Below are 17,216 nucleotides of genomic sequence, written 5' to 3' on the forward strand. Positions count from 1 at the left end.
TTTCGGGGAGATGGATGTAGGATGATAGGCACTTGCAAGTTGAACAAGAAATGAATAAGAAACTATGGCAGAGCACGAGAGAGAGAGAGAGAAGAATGGGCTCAAGGAAGCAGTCGTCGGGTATTCATTCGTACAGAGCAGAGAAAGGCAGGTGCGCAGTAGTAAGTCGCACGACACAGCCCAGCCGAGCCTAGTCGTGCCAGTCTTAACCTCCAAGTCAGCTTCCATTCGATCTGGCCAGCCCACCTCACCTGCTACCCCATGGTGCACCTCAGGTTTGTCTACATCGCCATCTGCATCTGCATTCTGGGCTACCTACCTTAGGTAGAGAAAGGTATGTACTCATGAAGTACCTCGTCTCCGTGGTGGCTGCTGATATACCCAAGGCAGGTACTTTGCCTCATGCTATTTCTTTCAAGTCACTTGGACTCAGTCACTCAACCTAATGGAAGGAAGGAACTGAGGTGCACTCTTTCCAACTCACCTCAACTAACCCGACCTTGGAACATCTCGGAAAGGAAGCCGCACCCGCATTTGTACCAGCCACTGCATATTGAGGTAGTTATTGTTCCAGCGTTCTTTCCCATTACCTACCTACCTTACCTTACCTGACATCCAGGAATAGGTAAGGTAGCAAATGGAAAGTCGACAACCTCACTTGTCAGGCTTCGCGGAGCGCTTGACCCGGCACCGTTTTAATTTTTTTTTCCTTAACCCTTGGAGGGGAAGGAGGGGGAAACAGCGCCTGGCACGTCAAAGGAAGGGTCCAGGGGGGCCACTGGGGGGTGGTGACCCTTCACCTCCACACGCGCACGCACCAGATTCTGCAAAAGGTGGGAAGGTGCGAGGTGTGAAGTGGGATGGAGCGATGGGCCACGGGCAGTTTGCTGCGCCGTGGCGGGGACACCTTCCCTATCCAAGACCTCAAGGTACTCCGTGCCGTCATTTTGGCAGGGAAGTGACTTTGCCCGACGGTGAGCTTCCATGGCACGCATGGAGGACGGGAGACCTGTCTCGGGTTGGCAGGTGAGAGAGGAAATACGACGGTTGCTCTTGCCGCCAAACCGCTAAACCGCTAAACCGCCGCTCTCTGCTCCGAACCTCTAGTCTTTTTTTTTTTCTCCCATCGGCGTTTTCTCGTCTTGTCTCGTCCGCCTACCTTAATACCTGACCACCTCACCTAATCCAGTCTACCACCAACCGTCAGCCTAGGTATCACCACCACACAGAGCATCCGTACCTTGACCTGTTACCTTGGCCAGCCAGTTCTTGTCTGCTCACCCTTCTCCCCCGCGATCCACCTTAGATCTTAACGAGATGCTTGAATCGAGTAGAATTATGGGGTCATTGCTGAAGCGTCCCAGACTCCCAGCCATCACTGCGACAGTGTCCACACCTTCAGCTCCAAGTCAAAAGGCAAGGTAGAACTACCATTGCATGGGATCGGAGAGGGCAGGGCAGAAATGTCCAGGACACTGAAAGATCCGTTGTCTTAGGCATGCACACATATCCGTACGCACACATTCACAAGGACAACTTCTCGCATTACGATCTGGCATGGCCTCACTTAGACCCGAAGATTCAACAGATGCGCCCGATATTCAAAGACATCCAGGCGTTCGCGCAGGATTCGCAGCCCAGTCAATAAAGCCCAGCCCAGCCCAGCCCATCAATTGAGTCGCGCGGCCCGGCCGATGATCTTCAACGAGCCAATATGCTCACCGACCGAGGAATGGTGTGAACGTCTGTTCTCGGTGTCTCGGCTAGGGGGCGTCTAGCCATGTCCTGTCCGCTTGGCATGTGCGGCTTGACTACGGAGAAGCTCGGAAACCAAGCAGCAGCTGAGACCCAAGTCAATGACCTCTGTCGCTGCAAAACTACACTTCACGAGATTCCATCCCCTTCCATACAGCCAGCCGTTTTGCGCTTATTGCCTAAACCTGCCTCTTCACTGCCTGACTGATGGAAGCGAGGAACGATATCAAAACACCCGCATCCATAGAGCAAATCATGACGAGAAGGACAATGGGGAAGCAACTCTGGCGATGCAACACCAACCGGGCCTGGCAGAGAAAGACATGTCATGCGCACCACGTGGACCCTGTCCTGTCCCTGTCACCGTCTCCTTCACTTTTCGCTGTACGGATACGCTGTGCCTTCTCGTCTCATGGTCAGGTCTCGTCCCGCCCGCCCGCTCCCTGCTCTTCCGCCCACCGAGTAGCAAGATCGGCTAGCTGAGTCGCTGGTTCACCTTCAGGCTTCGGGCTGCAAGCCTGCAACTGCAAGTCTCCAACAAGTTAACAACTGACCACCAAACCCTTTACTGCACTTCCAATGCATCCAAGCGGGGGCTGTCAACCCCCACAGCCATGGGCCAATGGCTCGGTTCCTCTTCTAATTATCCGCGCTCTAGTCGGACATCAACAACAGCCCAATGCAGAGAGAACAATGAACAATATGATTCATTGGAAACCTACAGACTCGAGATCAGAGCACTATCTCGTTACGCAATACCTCAACAACCCATTGGTCTATCCTCAAGGATGTGCAAGATTGGACTTGAGGTCGGCATCTACCTTGCTTGGGCTCGCTAGGCTAACTTGCCCCAATCCAGCCTGAAGCTGTCCCTCGACAGAGTCGATACCTCTCCTACTCACTCACGATATCCCATCCGCTGCGCGCTGCCTGTGAGTCGGTCACATCCACCGATTTTTGCCCCACGAACAAGAACCGAATGCTGCGTCCATCCATCCTCTCACTTTCTCACTCCTTTCGCCCACTTGTTCAACCAATGAGTCTGACTTCACCGGAAAATACCGCCAGCCTCACCGCAACTCCCTTTCCGATAGGTCTCCGCTCATCCCCCCACACTAGCACTTGAGTCTTTCTTTCTTTTGGCCTGATTCACGAATCATCATCCACCTCACAATCCCGCTGCATCTGCGCTTCCCCTCGAACGAGATGAAGGCCGCAACGTTTTGCTGCATGTTTTGCAATGCTTTTGTCTACTCAGATGGCCATGCGATGCAACGGCCCAAGTCAAAACATGCTTTTCCTTGTTAAGTTTGCCAGTTGCAAGGATCACGGGTGAAAGACGCTGTGTTCATCGCGTCGTTGCTTCTTGAGATGCCTTGGCTGGCAAAGGCGGCAGTATTGATAGTCGCATTTCGAATTGCCAGCCACCCTTTGCCAGTTACACCGTGGCTATGCCTCTATTGTGTGTATCAACGTTGCAACTCCGGCATTCCCATCGACAAAGGGCCGGCGTCAAAACACCACTGACCATCCAGCCGGCAAATATCCACTTCTACGGTATGCCTGTATTCGTCCTTCCAGACCTCTCCTGCCGTGTCGACGACCTGGCACAGTCAAGGTGTGTCTATGATTAGCGGCATATGCACGAAAGACGTGCGTACATACTGGTGGGATTCGCGCTTCAGATAGCCGTCGCGCCGTCTGTTCTTGTCGGCCTGCATGGCATGTGCAGGAAAAACAACATCAACATTTACAGCCGAACCTCTCTCAGCTATGGATTCTCTACCGCCCCGGACATTGAAATTCGCCTTCTCAAAATGTCGGTTTGGACTTTTGGAATAGTCCAACCAGCGCGACTGTTCAGCACATCATCAGGATCGGACCGAACCACCTTTGTCCATGGCGCCTGCCGTCCTTGCACAACATGAAAAAAGAGGTGGCGGGAGCGGGCAGCGGGTGCCACATCCATCTCATCGTCGGGACCCGGTGAGCTCAATGTCCCCACCCCTCCGAGCTCATCACTTATCTCGGTCTGCATTCCTCCGGCCATTGAATAGATGGGACCAGAGCCGGGGCCAGAAGCTCACTGGCTGACCTTGAGGCCCATCTGCCCATCGCCGAAGATTGGGCAATGATGAAGTAAGATGTCAAATCCCGCACGGTGAAGGAACGGCAGGCTGGCGGATGGCAGACGCCAGACGATGGTTCCACCAGCGGCCAGTGGGATTGGCCAGCCTCCGATATCGCCCCATTCCGCTTTAGGACTGACTCGGGAACCTCCCGCCGACCGAAGCCGCTTCAACGAGGTGTGACAATGGGCGGCAACGCGGGCGCGAACGGCCTCTGAAGCGGTCGGCGCCCGGCGTCTAGCCGACTTGATGGACCACGCCCTCAGCCTCAGTCACCTGGCACACTTTGAATGGGGGTGGCTATTGAATGTTGCTTCAGGACGTAAGACAAGCCTCGGCAGTTGCTGCAAAATGCGGGACTTCTTATACTGGTTACCCGCCTTTGCTACCATTGCGGAGGTGACACACAGGTTCGCGTACCAAGTAGCCGGTGAATCGTTGTCACTAGCCCTAGTAAGTTTGCGGCTCAACTCTCACCTGACCGAGTCGCCTGCGGTCCCAGACCTTGGTGATTGCTCACCTAATTTAGAGCGGACGCCACTCTTGACATTGACTCAGTCACAAGAGTATACCATCGGCTGGTTGTGATATACTGGCTGAGTTCTTCCAGAGTTACTCCTGAATATAGCTCAATTGTCCCTATTCACACGGTCATCATTTGTGGACATCAGCCTAATAGACCATGTGATCTCCTCGTGATATATCTTCACATGTGATTATCAACCACAGTCTCGAGAATGCCCTTGGTTGTTTCCGTATTTCCCTGAGATCATTAGCATGTGAGACGGGCAAGGAATAATATGGAAATTTACAGCATGCTGCATATATCTCCCTCTTTAGGGTCCCTTGCCGAAACATGACATATCATATCGTACACCAACAGACTGATATACCCCTTACAGTAATCCTTGTTCGTCAGGTATCCACCGGTAGCTCAAAAATGACTACGGATAACCTGCTGTTCACAATAATTAGAGTTCCCAAGTGCCCCAAGGCAGTAGTAGACCATGAGATGGAATTGCTGTTTCGAATGATGGACCAGATCAAGTGAGCAGTGAGCGAAGTACCAGGGTCCTTGAAGATACCATGTTGCCTGAGCTGAATGCGTCTCGGGTTGGTACTACCTCGGATACTGCTTAACCAACGAAAGGTAAGAGAAACTACAAATATAACGGTTCAACTTGATAATCAGGATGCAACCTTACCTTGGGTATCAACAATACAGCCGTGCGTTTCGACGTATCGGTCACTCAGTGGCCATAGCTGATGTAACATGGATGTAACACAGTAGTGGCAATGTAATCTCCATACTTGCTCCTTGGACAGGCGACGTCTACTCGCTATATCAGTGTACAGTTGCAATCAGGGTCCGCTTCTACTCTTGATGATAGTCGCCCTACTCATAGTTGATGAAAGATCAACCGCGTTCGTGCGCCGGTAGTTTGGACCTTTCTTGTATAATGCTGGTCACGGCGATTCTCCGGCACGGCATGAGTCATCAGAGTCTCATGAGGCACTACGATTCGAAGGGGCGTGGATTTGAAGGGGCGTGAGATTGACGACGGGAGAGTATCTGAGATGGGGATATGAATGTTAGCGAGGTTGGAATAAGCCCCCCCCCCCCCTCCGGCGCGAAGCTGCTCACTCGGATATCTGTCCAGATTCCATGCGAAGGCAATCTCGTCCGAGTACTCCGTGTGCAATGGCTCGCAGCTTTACTTGCTAGTTGGCTTGATATATGACATGATATCCTGTGACTTATTTCCTCGTGATGAATGCTCCGGATTTTCACGAGCGTATCTACCGTCGGAGGTTTGGAATAACCTGTCGCTTCCGGTAAAACTAATACAGACTTGCCTAAGAAATTCCGGCCGTAGTTTTGGCATTTCATTGCCGTGGGCGTGGATAGACTGACCTGGCACAGGAGGGGGGTAAGGGGGTTCATCCATGTGAAGTCGAAATCAAAGACGAAAATGTCAGATCAATGGCAGAGGGGACTGAGATCTTACTCTGACTCTGTTGAGTCCTTTGCAAACTTTTTGCACGAATTCCTCTGAGTCGGCCTGTTAGTGGACGGCGAAGGATAATGGGCAAAGTAGTAGGCAGACACCCTGATATGGCAGGTGTATATTCATCGAAGCCGCGGTGGTGTAGTAGCACAGGTGCAAGATACGTCACGCCAGCGAACCGTGATATAGGACATTTGTTGGGTTATTCGTGCATCGTTATACAAGACTGAGCCTAAAGTAAAGAATCGTGAGTTTTTTTTTTTTTACCGAAACGCTGTCTTCGCGCGCACATGTAGGTCGATCTTGATTTCCGTCTAATTCTTCTCCGCCTTAGTGATTTGTTTGGCTTGTACGATACATTAGAGGGTCTTAGAATCCACCAAACAGTGGTGATGTGTACAACTTGAGGGTCGTCATGATCAAGTATCGCATGATGGACAGATAAGCAGGAGCGTCCTCTGTCTCCATCGAGCCCCCGTGCGCGTGGCACAGCTGGTTTGAGCGATTGCTTCCAAGTCCTGCGGTCCGGATACCTTGACCCAAATGACCTACACAAGGGAGGAGAGCCGGGTGGGGGGCATCGAACGGCTAGAAGGGCGGCTGGGCGTGATGCTGAACATGGATAACCGATATGCGATAGCCAAATAACCATCTCCTTTGTTGGCTGAACAAAGTACCCAGTTCTAGATACATAAATTAGTATTATTTCTCTCTTATAACAAACCGGAAGGATTGAGTATCACGATTTTGGGAACGGCTTCTGTCTTCCGGTGTTCAGTCGTCCTTCGAATGCTGGTGCTGGGGATTGGGACGAGTTTGTATCCAATCACTTCACCAGTAGTACTCTCCCTCATGATCTCGAACCGGAGTAGGAGGTAGGGGCGAGACCCTATCGCTCATAAGAGATCTCTCCCTTTGCGCAAGCATTCGGATATTTGGTATATTTACTAGGGGAATATCAAGGTCATCTATAGGGCCAGTATACTTGGTCGAGGAAACGTAAGGAGATGGGTATATGGTCCCCAGGCGCGAGAAGGCATCGCTTACATTCTAAATTCCAGATTTACCTGAAAGGTGGAATACACGAAAGATGCTTGGCCATATTTCTCCTCGCCTTAGTCCTCAGATCTGTTCAAGGCAGGAGCGAAGTCGATATTGTCTACCTACCTCACACGCCGCGCGCCTTCCCTCGCAACCACCACAACAACCCAGTAAACAACAACACACGTCACCATCACCACCATCACCATCAGCAACCTTTCTCGAACCACAAAAACAACTACATATATACCATCTCTATCCACTCCTGATACCATGCACTCAAAATTCAGCCACCCAAAAAGAAAAAAATCTCTAGAAAATTTCTCCTAAAAGTTCGGAGAAGGGGTGTTGAACCCCGACCCTATGAAAACCCCACCCCCCTAGGGGAATTTTCTGCTCGGTATTTTACCGCTCGGCTAATGCGTTCCCGGGGCGTCCCCCGGGGCAGGTATTCGTATGAAGAAAAATGTTGTAGATGAAGGGTTGACCGTCCGGGTGAGGGTGGCTTGAATGTTGGGATGAGAAAAGGGGGGGGGGGGGGGGGGGGGCACGGGGGGGGGGGAGGGGGGGGGGGGGGGGGGGGAGGGGAAAAGGGGGGGGGGGGGGGGGTGGGGGGGGGGGGGGTGGGGGGGGGGGGGGGGGGGGGGGGGGGGGGGGGGGGGGGGGGGCGGCACTGGGAGTGGTGAATGTGTGGGTGGGGAGCCTGAAGTTCCAAGAAAGACGGCTGGATACCTTCTTGATGAGCAGGTTACTGGGGCCGAGGCACCAAAGGATAGAAATTACTTTCTATTTTTCGAATCTGTTCTACCAAATAAGCAAATGAACATGCCGTCTATGATGGCCGCTGCTGGGAGCCATCCAGCCTTGCGCTACCTTTCACCTCAAGCATCATTACAAAAACAGATAACGTCCAGCGTCTGTCTACCTTTACTCATTAAAGGGGCTTATTCGCGAACCCCAACTCCTTATTTCCGCCATGAAACACCACAAACTGCGACTTTAGGAAAACGTCCCCGTAAATCGCAAAGGGCAAACCCGCAGAGCTCTGTATACCCCCAAAGCACGTCGTCGAAGTCTCAACCGTCTGCCCGTCGACGGGAGCAAACTTCATAAAGTCACCCGGGACGACGGCCTGGTACTTGCCCATGTCGACCGTGAAGGACGGTATCGTGTCCTTGCAGTTGAAGACGAAGCCTCCGTTGGTCGCGTCGTACTTTGCGCTCGCGATGCGTTGGTAGTACGCCGAGACGATGGCGTCAGGCAGCAGCATGAGCGTCGTGCCCGTGTCCGCGATGGCGGCGTGAGGGGCCGAGGTGGGCGCGCTGCCGTTGGAGCCGACGGCGAAGCCTTGGGCTGTGAATTGCCAGAAGCCTTGCGTCGTGTTGGCGGGGACGAAGGTGATGTCGCCCGTGTACTCTGTCGAGTCGAGGAAGCCAAAGTTGTAGTTTCCAGCTTGTGATTGCGAAATTAGTGAATAGTTCCGAAGGGGCCTTGACGTGAGAATTTGAGACTTACCAGCTGCCTTCTTGAGGTTTGCTGTGAACAGTGGCATGGCGAGATTGTTCATTGCATTCTCGAAAAAGGTTTTCTGCTTGGCAGGCTTGACGGTGTTGATGTTGCCAAAGGCAAGTCCGACAAGACCAGACTGGTTCTTGTTTCGGGAAAATGACGAAGACACTTGAGTAGCAGACTCGACTGCTTGGCTCTCTACAGTCACGCCGCCGATCGTGACAGTGTCCATGAAAACATTACCTTGGGACGAGCTACCGTCGCCATAGGAGATTGACCAAGAAGCACCCTGGAGGACTTTGGCACTTGTACTGGCGTTGATGTTATACACCGTCTGCCCCGCGACTTGGGTTATGGGTGTCTCGCTACTGAAGACCCATAGATCCGAGGACCCGGTATCGAAGTTGAGCGGGATAGTCTGGGGCGGTGTGCCGATCTGGACAGGGCAGAGATACTGGCTGTCGAACTCGGCGGGAATCGCCGCAACCTCTCCTTCAGGACTGTGAGCTTAATCCCAAGAAGCCGACATATCAACTTACCACCTGGAGGTGTCTTCGTGCCATTGCCTTTGTTACCTCCACCTCCGGGAGTGGTGGTTGTACCATTGCCCTTGGAACCACCAGCACCAGCATTGCCTCCTTTCCCTCCCTTACCCTTTCCTTTGCCGCCACCCTTACCCCCTTTACGACCGCCATTGCCTTTGCCTCCGTTCAGCAACCCAAGCTCTCCGAGGATTTGATCAATGAGCCCTAGTAGATCGTCGGGAATCTGCTGCCCGAACTTGGAATAAGCTCTGGCCAGTGCGATGGGCCCTCGCCTGTTTCCATAGTAAAAGTCGGGATTGGGAGCCTGCTCGATTCGGAAGGCCGCGCCGCCTAGAGTGGAAATTTCTAATTTTCGAGGTGCCGCATCTACTAGATGAGAAGCAAAGGGAACGAATGCTGCCACTGCAGCTGGTTTGGTGAAACGCATGGCCACTTGGGGTAGATGAAAGGTCTGGCGAAGGAGTGAAGCCAGATGAGAAGCTCACAGAGCTTTCAGCAAATAATGATCTTAGAAGAAGAACAGTATGGAGATAGTGACACAAGGAAAACAAAAGGCTTGGAAGCGCGGAGCGTCCTGGAGAGATAAGCACACAAGCTTTTGCCAAGTTCGCTTCCCATTGTAGCAACGCATAGATCGACCTTCTCAGCCGTTTCGAAATGCTCGAATACCTAGTCACCAGTTGGATCGCCATCCAGGCAATGACGAATCGCGAGACAGAAGGAGGAAATTCCACTTTCCGGGCCTGGCGACGAGGACCTGATGTAGGCGCCAGGGGCTGAATCGTTCAAGTCTGCCTGCCATCAACGAGTCGACAGTCTCCCAAAGAGGCGCATCCGTAGATGACCTGCGACAGTCGATCATTCAGCTCAACTCAAAGCGTGGTTCCTCGCGGACACTGTACGCCGGACTCGTGAGGCGGCCTCTATGGCCGTATGCTTGGCTTCCGAAACACTGTAAGTCAGGCATGCGACCCCTGTCCGCAAGGTCAACCAAGTCGCGATGCCGAACTCCCGTGACGATTTGTTGGGTTCCCAGACCCCTGTTTGTAGCCGCAGCGCATCCAGCTAGGTCAAGACTTTACTTGTGATGTTGAACGAGGGCATCCGTAATGTGGGAAAGCGAAAAATTAATGATCAATCATCTGAAGTTGCTCAGAGACATGCGATGAAAAGAGCGGGAGAAATAGATTGCGACGTATCTTGACGGTCAAAGTCTAATACAGAGACGAGAAGAACAAGGGAGTCGGAGAAGGTGTGGCATAGCTGTGACGAGATTCATGCAAAACTGAAACCGCTCTCCATCCTTCTGTTGACAGCTGTTGTGACTTGGACGACTCCACTTGAGTCGTCGGGCGAATCCCCGGACATGTGCGACGGTTGTGAGTATTTGACATCACGGAGAGACAATGCTTGTTCCGAAGGAAAAAAGCCGGTTGATGCAATACTGATCGGACAGTAGGAGAAGTTGTCCGTTCCTTGACGTCGGGACAGCCGGGTTCCGATGGCTTATAAGCCCGGCTTGAGTTTGCGACTAGAGATACTTGCAGAAGTCAGCCCGTTGATAAGGCGTATCAAAGAGGCATCGTCAAACGTATTGGTATAGGAACCGAGCGAAGGATAGCGCCATCACTTGGCGAGGTCGATCTCTGCAAGCTAATCTCTCCAAGGCGTCGTTGCCTTGATTTTCCGTCCGAGATCCTGTTGGGACACATTCATCTTGCCAGGTATTGGCCATCCATCATCAAGCTCTCGGTTGACTGGCCAATACCATTTCATCGGAATTCCGATGATTCAGGGATCGAAGAAGCGATGAGAGAATGTGCGCGTGTGTATGTGTTCATGGGTAAGGTGAAATGAATGGTGGCTTGACAGCTGCCCAAATCTTCAAAAGGTGGAAAGCTCAAGGTGGAAGTAGATTCCCGAGCCAGGCACTGCCAGGATGCTGCTTAGTCACCACAACATACCCCGCTACCCCACTTGCCTGCTTGAATTTCTGAAATCTGCCAAGAGGCAGTGACAGTCCAACAACTCACAAAGACTCACCGCCCGAACATTGCCCCCCTATCACCGAAAGGCATCAGGTCCCCTTACGCGTCTTCGTACGTGTCAGCCACTGCTTACGATGTGAATGACTTCCTTTCCACGTTGTTCTACTAAACTCCATCTATGAGTCGCTCCTACCTGCGATTTTCTTCAATACCCCGTCACTCGTTGACTTCCTGCCGTTTTTTTTCGTTTCTCTCTTTTCCTTCCTAGTGATGATTTAGGGGCTTGATTACTTCCCTCTTTCGCATTTATAACCACGCAACGACTACATGACTACATACAACGATACACGACGATAAAATGCCAGAACACGATGCTCTTATTCTATCATTCTCACATTTACCGGATTTTCCGCGCGCTCCCGATGCTCTCCAAACGCTGAAGAAGGTGGCCTCCTTGGTCAAGCCCATCATGCGAGTTAGAGGGTGGAAGGTGCGAGAGCTAGCTGAGTTTTATCCAGATCAAGCAAACCTCCTCGGTATGTCAATCTCCTGAAAGTTCCATCAATCTACTAATTATGGTGTATTCAGGTTTGAATATCAACAGAGGTCAAAGAATCCTCGTCCGTTTACGTTATCCCAATGACCGATCACTCTTCCTACCTATAGAGCACGTAGTTGATACGATGCTTCACGAACTTTCACACATTGTATTTGGACCACACGATGGCAACTTCCATGCGCTATGGAACCAACTTCGAGACGAACACGAGTCGCTTATTCGAAAGGGATATACGGGTGAAGGATTCTTATCAGATGGACATCGCCTGGGAGGCGGCCGGATACCTATGCATGAAGCTAGACGACTTGCTAGAGCATCAGCTGAAAAGCGTCGCACCCTGACAAAGGGGTCAGGCCAGCGCCTTGGTGGCTCTAGACCCAGCATCGGTTCAGATATCCGGCGAACCATCGTGGGCGCAATAGAGCGCAGAAACACCACGCTGCAGGGATGCGGTAATACGAATCACAATGATAGGGAGATTCAACAAATCTCCGAGACAGCTACGAAGAACGGCTTCCGTACGCAGGCCGAAGAAGACGCGGCTAATGAAGCTGCAATTGCGCAAGCTCTCTGGGAACTGGTACAAGAAGAAGAGCGCCAACGGTACGGTGGTTACTTTATTCCGCCAACTGCGCAAAACCCTACTGGTAACGGTGGAGGATCCGTCATGGGAGATAACGAAAACAGGAGCAGTAGTGTTCCTCCGCCGATCCCAGGACCAGGAACGAGACCTCCATCAATACCAAGGCCAGAGACTCGGCCACCAGTTGTGTCTGCGCCGGTGCCCCTCCCAGCTCCGCAACGGGGCTGGACATGCGGAGTCTTTACCCTCCATAATCCTTCCAGTTTTTTGTGCTGCGATGCGTGCGGCACAGAACGAGGTCAGGATCCTCAGCGTCAAGTGTGGACACCAAATGCTGAAAAGCGCGAACGTGAACGCCAAAGGGCATCAATGGCCGCAACGACGAAGAGCACGACACAGCCTGCCACTATCGATCTCACAAGTAGCCCGCCCAGAGCCAGTAGCAGTAGAAAGCCTGGTAGCACCAGTCAACGCCCCGAGCCAGTGAAACCCCTAACCTGGCAATGTTCGTATTGTGGGACGATGATGGAAAGGCAGTGGTGGACATGTTCAACGTGTGGAGTGATGAAAGACAATTCAGTCTGAGCGAGCGGGGAAGAGGCGAATTACATGGATGAACTCCGGCGGCAATGGAACGAGGAGGGCACATGAGCACGTGAAGGGGTCCTTTCTCTGGGTCCTCAGGGTCCAAATGACGAAATGGCCGATGATACCCTTGCAAGCGAAGGGATTTTGCTATGCCTGTACTGCATCATGTCGTCTGTTGCTTTGAGCGAGAGATGTAAGGCTGCGTTACGAAATCGAGACGGAATGACATAATATCCCGCGACATCGAAAAACGAGACGCAACCCACAACCTATTGTGACCCAGTGCTAGGTACGCTGACATGGCTGACAACTTACAAGCAAAGTAAACGGGGAGGAATCGAGTCATTGTGTGGATTGCACACGGGTGGCATGCACCCAGCACATGTTAAGACAAAGATGCGCCATGATATGGAATCTTTCAGTGGCACGAACGAGCTACCCTCGAGCTACACTCGAGCTACACTCGAGCTACTCTGCTTCTGTCTACGAGGTTGAACGACGTTTGGTTGCGTTCTGAGGATTCGGGAGAGAGGCCGACGACCAATCAAGACTGCTTATGCCAGGATGACGTCAACAACGGGCAGGGCAAGCACGCAGACACGCTCGGGCAGCAAAGCTCTATCAAAAACAAGGGTGGTGCTGCACCAGGATGATTGGTTCTCACCACCAAGGGCAGGGTCAGATGATCTGCGTTGTACCACGCAGCTTTAGAGTCTCTGGTGGCACTGAAGGCGCACCGATATGGAGAAGACGACCAGGGCCCTGGTCGAGTCTGTGGTCATCCCGGTCTAGACGTCTTGAGTGCCTGCGGGCTAGACCCGTTCGAGCTGTAGATCTACGATCGATGGGGAGACCGTGAGGTCTAGACGCAGGGCAAATTTGTCACCGACAACGCCAGTCGGAGATAGTCAAAGCCCAAGTCCTTGCGTTTATCCGAATCCAGCGTAGTAGACATCACTTCCAAGTATCGAGAGCTTATGAGTGGATGAGCCAATGCGGGAAAAAGACTCACCGAACGATGATCTGTGCCGCATCCACGGGGGATGAAGCGAAGACCGAATGGCCTCGAATATGCAATTGGAGAGCATCGCCGGCTACACAGCATGATCGCTTCTCAACAGAGGACACCCAACTACAGTCTACAATTCGATGTATGGACGAGGACAGGCGAACGTCACACGCGTCAAACCGAACTGACGGGATCGCCCGGGTACGCGACGGGTATAGAGAGGGTTGAGGCAGTCAGCTCCTTGTCTGTCATTATGGCCTCATATTTCTGCGGCAGATGGGAACAGCGAAAGGAGTTTCAACGGCGCGACAGCCTCGACAATCGATCTGCCACCAGTCGATTATTGGCGAGAAAGAGATCAGCTTGCGACAAGGTTGATGAGCAAGACCACGCTTAACTGCAAGCTCGCTACCAAGCTGCGTCTCCCTCAGGGTCTACGAATTGGTACACGGACCTGAATCCCCAGGCTTTAGCTAGCGCCAGACGTTTTCCATCAGCTGTCGATGCCTGTTCACCAACTTCTGGCCCCTGGTCGAACCCCAATGCGAAGGGACGAAGGGCCTGACGTATCTCGATTATGAGAGTCGACTTAATTTGACCGTGGATCAGTTCTAGAAATCAGACTGAGACTGACAGGAACAAGCGCAACATTCTGTTTTGGCAATTAAGAAAAGACTGAGACATTGGCGGAAGTAACCAGTGGCTGAACCAATTTCTCGACGGTTGGGGGTGCCGAGCGACACACCTGACGGACCCGGCCAGACACGCGGATCGTAGCAAGACAAAGAAGGGATCAGCACACGAGAATGTCGCTCACAGAAAAGAATGTCCCGAAGGTCGACCAGGAAGCAGGTGGTTGTGGTGGTGGTGGTGGTGTGTGCTGTGCCTCTCTTACACAGTAGGTCAGGGTCCTTCTCTACAGCGGCATGGGGCGCCTATCTTTACTTCACTTGGGGCAATATTCCATTCTTGCTAGCTCTTTCGAGTTGACCCATCCGGACCCCATCATGTCCCATATTCGAGGTTTGCCTCGTCCGTTGAGGGATCCTCTTCTGCCGTCATCGTCGTGGTTTTACGGCCCACGCAGCAGCAGCAAGGCGAATATTGGTCCGGCGCGTAGTTCTGTCGCATTTGGAGGCCTCGGTTTGGGAAGCACGACAGCAGAGCAGCAGTGGATTATGATATCCATCACAGTCCGATATTGGCCTCTCTACGGTGGAGAAGCAGCTGAACAACACATCGACGACGCCGTACACGAACCGGGCCGGAGCCTCAATCCGTCGTCCGGGCTTGATTAACATTGTGGATGTTTGTGGGCGTACGCCGGCAACAAGACGGGAGGAGATGGTGCCATGCGCATGGAAGGGGGAGGTGCAGAAGATGTGAGGCGGTTTAGTGCATAATGTGGGTGTACTCTGATGTTACACGAAAACCGACATTTGGCGAGTACTTGGAAGGCACGGAGTACCAAACCACGAAAAAAAAAAAGGGCAATGATAATCTGCGGCCTCACTCGGATGAGGTATGTGATTGACGGACGAATGGCATGGATTGGGCCGCAGAGACGAACGGGAAGATCCCCACGCGGGAAGGGTCTGGACAGAGTTGAAACATGGAAGCAGGTCGGCGCTCGCGGTGCCTGGTGTCTCGAGCAGCTCCTTGTCCAAGGGGAATCCCTCACGGAGAGCAGTTGAATGTTGGAAATGTCGGGCGATTTTAATCAGCAAGAAGTGGGAAAAGAAGGCAGAGCGACAGGGCATGACGAGTTTGACGGGCTGGGCAGAAAGGAGCATCGCTGCCATGGCCGGTGCCTCAGCTGTGGGCGGACCGCAGGGCGAGCGAGCGATCCACTCTGTACCTGCGAAGTGCCTTGCCTACCCACTCGACTACTGCGTACTCCGTATGCGATGGATAGGTACCGCCATTTCCAGAATCCCAGCGGGCAGGTGTTGGGGACGGCCCACTGGAGGATAGTGGACATGGAGGGCGTCATGGGTGGGCAGACCGCTCACTGTGCCTGTCCCCGTTCATCGAGATGGCCTTGTACTGCGTATTGCGGTGGTAAAGTACCTAGCGGGTACTTGGTAGCCAGGATTAAGTAAGATACTTGGGGATACGTACCTGTTGTCGAAATTAGATTTCGATGGCTTCCTGATTGAACTTGTGCATCCACCATCCACTTTCCCATCCACCTCATGGCCAACTAAAAAGCCTGCTGTAGGTCAGAAGTATCTCTGTACCTGGCGGGTCTGGGTGCGAGGATATCCAGCAAACCGAGAGTAACCTAGGATGCGTGACATGATATGCAGCAAAGAAGGGCACAAGTTCTCGTACCGTTCAAGTCCCGTCCGTACCTAAGGTAGGTAGGTATGTTAAGTTGCACCCCGTTTCTCGCATCCAATCCCACAGTCCCGTTCGTTCCCCCCTCTGGCGTCTGGCCACCGCCGCTGTCACAGCATGACGATCGCTTTCTCTCCGTGGGCACCTAACTTGTCGCGCACGCTGTCTGGAACGCCGGCCAAGCGCATTGGAATCAGTCCAACAGAGGAACGGGCAGTGAGAGTTTTTCTGACTAGTCGCCTCCCGCTTCCCCGCCCACCGGCACAGAACTCGCGAGACTTGAATGCCCAACGGCAGCAGTCACTAAGTACCTAGAAGACGAGAGCGAGGAAGAGGCGGCGCCGGGGGGGGAGCTCCAAGGTAAGGTATGATTCGCATCCAGCAGAAACATTGCCCAGTCCGAATTTGCCTCCACGTTTGTCCCCTCCCTGAACCTTTCCCCTCCTCTGTTTTGGTCTGCTCGTTTGTCCTCGTGTGCTTCTATCCGTAGTGTAAAGTAGGTGGTCACTCCCTCATTGTCCAGAGCAGGTAGGTAGGTAGGTACTGTCCCGGTCCGTTCATGAACAAAACCCACGAGCTCAATCATCGATCCACACAACTCAGGTCCAGTCCGGTTCTGGCCCAATTTGTCCCACCGCTCATCCCACTGCTGCCACCTCTTGGGATAATGCTCCCCTTTCATCCCCCCCAGTCCCGGTCGCGGTCCCATCTTACTGTAGCTTACAGGCTTGTTCCCCCGGGCCTCAGCTTTGGTGCCCATGTTCCTCCTCCATGTTCTCCCCTCCGAGTTACCTTACGGATACCCGCCTAAGCAACTAAGCACTGTTAAGCTACCTACTGCGTTTGCTACCTGCCTTACAAGGCCCCCCCCAGACGTTGCATGGGTTCGACCACCACTCCTCCTGCGTCTTGATGCTTGATCACCGACGACACCACTGGGCAGGGTAAGGGGAACCATTCATATTCACTCAAACAAAGTTTGGACTATGACGGCCCCCATCCCTTGTCCTTTCCTGCCAACCTTGACTACGAAGTACTACCTACGGGATACACACGCTTCCATTCACTGCCCATGTCGTACCTACAGTCAGCTCGGTTCCTGTCTTTTCCCATTGAATTCCCGTCTTCCATCCTACTGTACCGTTTGTTTGTCTATCCGAT

At 52.8% G+C, this 17,216-nt stretch overlaps 6 protein-coding genes across 6 annotated transcripts; 4 read left to right on the top strand and 2 right to left on the bottom strand.

Annotated features, from left to right (window-relative positions):
• Positions 1–402: 402 nt before the first annotated feature.
• CTAM01_08792 (uncharacterized protein) lies at positions 403–612 on the top strand (the record flags this gene model as incomplete). The annotated part of the gene is made up of 1 exon (XM_060524812.1): positions 403–612. The coding sequence occupies one exon, from the start codon at positions 403–405 to the stop codon at positions 610–612; it is 210 nt and encodes a 69-aa protein (XP_060380503.1).
• Positions 613–1,856: 1,244 nt separating this feature from the next.
• On the top strand, positions 1,857–2,234 carry CTAM01_08793 (uncharacterized protein; the record flags this gene model as incomplete). The annotated part of the gene is made up of 1 exon (XM_060524813.1): positions 1,857–2,234. The coding sequence occupies one exon, from the start codon at positions 1,857–1,859 to the stop codon at positions 2,232–2,234; it is 378 nt and encodes a 125-aa protein (XP_060380504.1).
• A 1,161-nt stretch (positions 2,235–3,395) lies between these two features.
• CTAM01_08794 (uncharacterized protein) lies at positions 3,396–3,683 on the top strand (the record flags this gene model as incomplete). The annotated part of the gene is made up of 1 exon (XM_060524814.1): positions 3,396–3,683. The coding sequence occupies one exon, from the start codon at positions 3,396–3,398 to the stop codon at positions 3,681–3,683; it is 288 nt and encodes a 95-aa protein (XP_060380505.1).
• Positions 3,684–7,868: 4,185 nt separating this feature from the next.
• CTAM01_08795 (endothiapepsin) lies at positions 7,869–9,415 on the bottom strand (the record flags this gene model as incomplete). The annotated part of the gene is made up of 3 exons (XM_060524815.1): positions 7,869–8,386; positions 8,450–8,935; positions 8,983–9,415. 3 exons carry the CDS (start codon positions 9,413–9,415, stop codon positions 7,869–7,871), a joined length of 1,437 nt encoding a protein of 478 aa, XP_060380506.1.
• Positions 9,416–11,334: 1,919 nt separating this feature from the next.
• CTAM01_08796 (WLM domain-containing protein) lies at positions 11,335–12,372 on the top strand (the record flags this gene model as incomplete). Its single annotated transcript, XM_060524816.1, has 3 exons — positions 11,335–11,512; positions 11,643–12,138; positions 12,252–12,372. 3 exons carry the CDS (start codon positions 11,335–11,337, stop codon positions 12,370–12,372), a joined length of 795 nt encoding a protein of 264 aa, XP_060380507.1.
• Positions 12,373–15,136: 2,764 nt separating this feature from the next.
• CTAM01_08797 (uncharacterized protein) lies at positions 15,137–15,517 on the bottom strand (the record flags this gene model as incomplete). The annotated part of the gene is made up of 1 exon (XM_060524817.1): positions 15,137–15,517. The coding sequence occupies one exon, from the start codon at positions 15,515–15,517 to the stop codon at positions 15,137–15,139; it is 381 nt and encodes a 126-aa protein (XP_060380508.1).
• Between the last annotated feature and the right edge of the window lie 1,699 nt (positions 15,518–17,216).

The sequence above is a fragment of the Colletotrichum tamarilloi genome (genome assembly GCF_030869305.1).
Source record: "Colletotrichum tamarilloi strain Tom-12 chromosome Unknown Scaffold_32.1, whole genome shotgun sequence".
Taxonomy (NCBI): domain Eukaryota; kingdom Fungi; phylum Ascomycota; class Sordariomycetes; order Glomerellales; family Glomerellaceae; genus Colletotrichum; species Colletotrichum tamarilloi.